The sequence below is a fragment of the Cannabis sativa genome, chromosome 1, assembly GCF_029168945.1.
Source record: "Cannabis sativa cultivar Pink pepper isolate KNU-18-1 chromosome 1, ASM2916894v1, whole genome shotgun sequence".
NCBI lineage: Eukaryota > Viridiplantae > Streptophyta > Magnoliopsida > Rosales > Cannabaceae > Cannabis > Cannabis sativa.
This window is the reverse complement of record NC_083601.1, coordinates 37,472,236-37,477,226: the sequence shown is the minus strand read 5'-3', so window position 1 is coordinate 37,477,226 and position 4,991 is coordinate 37,472,236. Positions and strand designations below refer to the sequence as shown.

Below are 4,991 nucleotides of genomic sequence, written 5' to 3'. Positions count from 1 at the left end.
GTTCATGTTAAAATATTTGTAGTTTTTTTTATTAACAATATTTGTAAAAAAATTGAAACAAACAGTTTATTGTCTTCTCCCTAATCTCTAATTTACCCGTATGAAGTTACCATTTTTGCAAGGTTAATTAGTAATTTTTCCCCCTAAATTTTGACATGTACTAAATCGTGTCCCCTGAACTTTTTTGGCCGTTAAAAATTCACCTCCAATTATTGAAATTGTTAAATTTAAGGACTTTTGTCTAATTTTAGTAAAAAATTATAACATATACGAAAGTTCAAGTGCATTTGATTTAAGATTTATCAAAGTTTGAGCGCATTTGATTTGGTGATATTAAAGTCTCGCATGGTTCAGTACATAAACAATTACTGAAACAGTAAAATTGAATTAAATTAGACAAAAGTCCTTAAATTTAACAATCTCAATAGTTTGAGGAGAATTTTTAACGGCCAAAAAAATTCAGGGGGCACGATTTACTACATGTCAAAGTTCAGGGGAAAAATTACTAATTAGCCTTTTTGCAAATCAGTAAACATTTTTTTGACTTTTTACTTTTTCAGTAGTTAAATAATTTCAATATATATAATGAAAAAGAGTGAAAAAATAAATTTAAAAATATTACATCTTTAATTATTTATATCCAAAAATACACGTAATAAATATTACAATTATAGATGCAATAACTGAAAAATATGAAAAGATATTGATATTGTTGGAGAAAAAGACAAGGTCGTGTAATCTTCACCCATTTTTCAAGTTTTAGTTTTGAAGATGTGTGTATGAGTTGTATTGTATATCTTTGTTATTTATTTATTTATTTATTTTTTGAGATTTTGATAATATAAATTTAAAGTTGTTTGTTTGTATGGGAAACCAAACAAGCCCTTATCAGACTCCAATTCTATCACAGAGCCAAGGAAAAAGACAGACAAAGGTGACGAGAGAGAGACCCTCCTATCTCAAAACTTTTTGAGTTTGCGGCTTTCGAGGCCAATTGCTTGGCACTCTTTTCGGTATTTGCTCTCTATCTCTTATTTACATATTCAACTCAGATATCTCTTTCTCCGATTCTTGTTCGGTGCTTCAGGTAACCCACAAATCCACAATTTCTTTTGGGCTCAGAATCAGATTTAGGTAATCTGTTTGATTTATCTTCACCCTGCAATGGGGTTTTTTTTTTTTCTTAAAAAAAAAGAGTATATGTTAGGGTATTGACTATTGAGTTCTTTGTAAATATTGGGTTGACTTTTGATTTGGGAAATAGGTCTATTTCGTATTGATTTGCGTTTGGTTGCTGGGAAAATGAAGGAGAAAAGTGGGGAGACTATAATGGACTCTACTAGACCCTACTGATAGAGCATTTTGTATGCATATGTGTGATTGTGTGGGATTTTTGGAGTACATAGCTAAGATTTTCATTGCTTATGAAAGAACGTTTACTGGGGGTCATATGAAGTTTATGGGGATAATTATGTATAAGCCAATTCGTTGACCACATCTTACTGTTTGTCTGACCATTTGAGCTGTTTCTTAGAGCTGTTTGGCTTACTTTTTACTATTTTTTTTTGGCTTAGGATACAGTTTGTTTAGTGTTAGAGAAAGAAGATTAAGGACTATTTTCAGATTACCAAGTATATTTGTGTGCTTTACTTTTGTGGAGAATGGAAAATTAAACATTAGAAGTTGAGTATATACAGTTACACAATTAATGTTAACATGAAGAATTGCTTCCTTTGTTCCCATCTCCATATTACTTGGCTTAAGATTTTTGTTGTTTCAACTTGGCACCTTTGCTATTCATGCTGTGTGAGCTCACTTTTAGTACGATACAATTAAACATTAGAAGTTTGATCTTGTTGTTTTATAGCATTTTTCTTTTACACTAGGATCCCTGCCAAGCAGTACAATATTTGGGACCATAGCAATTGTTATGTACCAGGAGGAACTCGAACCTGAGACCGTGTGGACAAACCACGTGTCTAACCATTTGAGCTACCCTCTTGGATTGTTGTTTTGAAACATATTTAACTCTACCCACGTTTGTTTTGTTAATTAAACATATGATTTGATAAACATAAATTGAGATGTGATGCGTACATTATTTATAAGGATGAAAGCTTCTTTATATCAAGGTGTTACTTGTTTGTATTTGACAATGCTTCCTATAAATTATTTGAGTAATGAACACCGTTTGTTTTCCAAATGGTATTAACATGGCTTGTACTGTGCAATGATGTTGCATGTTCAGTATAAAAGATGAGTACTTTGGATGCCACCAGAGCTGAACTTGGTCTTGTAGTTCTGTACCTGAATAAGGCTGAGGCCAGGGACAAGATATGCAGGGCCATACAATATGGTTCAAAATTCTTGAGTAATGGACAACCTGGTACAGCGCAAAATGTCGACAAATCGACTAGCTTGGCAAGGAAAGTTTTCCGTCTTTTTAAGGTTAGCTTTTCCTATTTAGTTTCAGCTGCATAATCTTCCAGTTACCTTGTAGTTTCCCTTGCATTATCTATATTTCTAACTAGACATAGTAGAAAAGTTATTCTGCGAGAAGTTTCCAGAATGTTGGTCCTTAATTATCTCTTTGTATTGTTGAAAGAAATAATGAGAAGGATAGTGTGATTAATTATCTGTATGAAGTGATTAATGTTTTCTTTTATATACCTTGGACTGTGAAGTAATATAATGCAAAATTTATACTTTTAAACATATTCATCCTGCATATTTACTCATGAAGATGCAATGTTCAACTGCAGTTTGTCAATGATTTGCATGCTCTTATTAGTCCAACTCCTCAAGGAACTCCTCTTCCACTTATTCTGCTTGGAAAGGTGCCATTATACTTCTGACCTTTTTGCTCTCTTCACTGTGTTTATACTAATAAAATTCTGACATAATATTTCTATGAGAATCCTATTCTAATTATAGCCTTTTTTGTGGCTTGCTGATGGTTTTACAGTCCAAAAATGCGTTGCTATCAACTTTTCTATTTCTTGATCAAATTGTCTGGCTTGGTAGATCAGGAATCTATAAGGTATGGATTGCCCTTCTCCTTCTTTAGTTCTTATCTTTAAAAGTCTCTTAAGAAAGACTAAAATTATGTTTGTTTACGCAGAACAAGGAACGTGCTGAGTTGATTGGCCGGATATCTCTTTTCTGCTGGATGGGGTCTTCAATTTGCACCACTTTATCGGAGGTATGCTTCATACCGATTTATATAAATATGCATACTTTTTAAAAGGATTTTGGCTTTCCCTCAACAAGGATGGTTTGAAACTGTTCCCCACCATTCTTATTTCAGCTTGGGGAGATTGGAAGGCTTTCTGGGTCAATGAAAAAGTTGGAGAAGGATCTTAAGGGCAGTGATAAATATGAAGTAAGTCTATGAGACATCATCTGGATTTTTATTGTCTTTGATATAGCTGTGTGCTATTTCTTCATGATCTTGTTTATTGATGAGTGCAGAATGAGCAGTACCGTGCTAAACTCAAGAAATCAAATGAGAGAACACTGTCTCTGATTAAAGCATCCATAGATATAGTGGTAGCTGCAGGGCTGCTTCAGTTGTCCCCAAAGAAAATTACCCCACGAGTTACTGGAGCCTTCGGATTCACCAGCTCTCTCATCTCTTGTTATCAGGTAATCACTGATCACTGATATTTGCAGTTTCTGTCATGAGTAATTTTTTTTATCTGATAATATTCAACTCATTGTTATGCAGTTGCTTCCATCACCAGCAGCAAAGTCCAAGGCAGCCTAGAGAGCCATTCTATTGTGCTGAAAGCTTCTACAGTCGTAATAATTATTTAGTGTGATACAAAATCCATGGCAATGGAAAGCCTTTAAATAAAGACTTGTGAAATTGGGCTTTCATTATATTCTGTTCCATACTGCTCTTCTTACTGTAGCAATAATAAATGTTGTTTCTGTGGTCAATAGTATTTAGTAATTAGGTGGAGGAAAAGTACTCACTCAATACTTGGGTAGTTTATTCTAATGGTAAATGTATGGGCCAAACCCATTTCGATTTTATTACAGATGATTAAATCCCGAGTATGCTTTCGTTTGTGGAATTTACAGATCAAAGGCACATGTTTCCTCAAATTTAATGTAATTCAATATGCAATTGCTCTAGCAACTGTCGTTAACTGATGCCGATTTTTACTTTAGTGATAACGAATATTAAAAAATAAAAACAAAAATACAAACTTGACATTTCTCGTATTAGAACTGTGATGTTTCGATCTTTGAGAGATAAATTTGTATTATGTATTGAATTGTAAGAGTACAAGTTAATATACATGAATTAAAATAACAGAAAGCGTAACAATCCTTTTAACAACTTCTTACTAACACAACTAACACCTCTGTTATTTAACTACCTGGATCCTTGACAGCCCCTTCAAACTGACAGTAATTTTAGAAACCATACACAGCTTGTGTCTAAACTCTGATAACCTAGTGCTAGAGATAGAGTGAGATAGTCTGCAACCTGAGTTGTAGAAGGGGCATATTTCACTTGAATGCGCTGTTGTGAAACCTTGTCTCGAAAAAGATGTAGATCAATTTTTATATGTTTTGTACAAGAATGGAGAATAGAATTTGCAGCAAGGAGGGTTGTGCTTTGACTATCACACCATATCAAAAGAACAACTACTTCAGGAATTTGAAGCTCATGGAGAAGCAACTGAACCAATGTAACCTCAGCAACAACACTAGCAAGACTGGGAAACTCTACTTCAGTTGATGACTTGTTGATTGTAACTTGCTTTTGAGATTTCTAGGCCACAATGTTACCTCCAAAGTAGATACAATAGCCTGTGGTGGAGCGCTTGTCATTTGGATTAGATACCTAATCAGCATCATAGACACATCAAGAAAAAAAATCTATTACTGGTTTGACCAGGAGACCATGATCAAGAGTACCTGCAATATACCTTAGAATTCGTTTTACTACAATCTAGTGTGTATGCAAAGGATTTGCA

At 33.9% G+C, this 4,991-nt stretch overlaps 1 protein-coding gene across 3 annotated transcripts; it reads left to right on the top strand.

Annotated features, from left to right (window-relative positions):
* Nucleotides 1–669: 669 nt before the first annotated feature.
* Nucleotides 670–4,140, top strand: LOC115706592 (peroxisomal membrane protein 11C). 3 transcript variants are annotated; one of them, XM_030634292.2, is made up of 8 exons: nucleotides 670–1,013; nucleotides 2,249–2,448; nucleotides 2,763–2,837; nucleotides 2,966–3,040; nucleotides 3,122–3,202; nucleotides 3,308–3,382; nucleotides 3,472–3,645; nucleotides 3,728–4,140. In XM_030634292.2, exons 2-8 carry the CDS (start codon nucleotides 2,257–2,259, stop codon nucleotides 3,764–3,766), a joined length of 711 nt encoding a protein of 236 aa, XP_030490152.1. In that variant the 5' UTR covers nucleotides 670–1,013; nucleotides 2,249–2,256; the 3' UTR covers nucleotides 3,767–4,140. The 3 variants fall into 3 exon arrangements, with proteins under 3 accessions (XP_030490152.1, XP_030490151.1, XP_030490150.1); XM_030634291.2 differs by having other exon boundaries at nucleotides 833–1,087; XM_030634290.2 differs by having other exon boundaries at nucleotides 833–1,134.
* The last annotated feature ends 851 nt before the right edge of the window (nucleotides 4,141–4,991 follow it).

What these genes read in the sequence shown, in the direction of transcription:
- LOC115706592 (XM_030634292.2), top strand. Translation starts at nt 2,257, where the DNA reads ATGAGTACTTTGGATGCCACCAGAGCTGAACTTGGTCTTGTAGTTCTG. An exon ending in GTAGATCAGGAATCTATAAG is followed by an intron (nt 3,041 to 3,121) that starts GTATGGATTGCC and finishes TTGTTTACGCAG; the next exon opens with AACAAGGAACGTGCTGAGTT. An exon ending in CTCTCATCTCTTGTTATCAG is followed by an intron (nt 3,646 to 3,727) that starts GTAATCACTGAT and finishes ATTGTTATGCAG; the next exon opens with TTGCTTCCATCACCAGCAGC.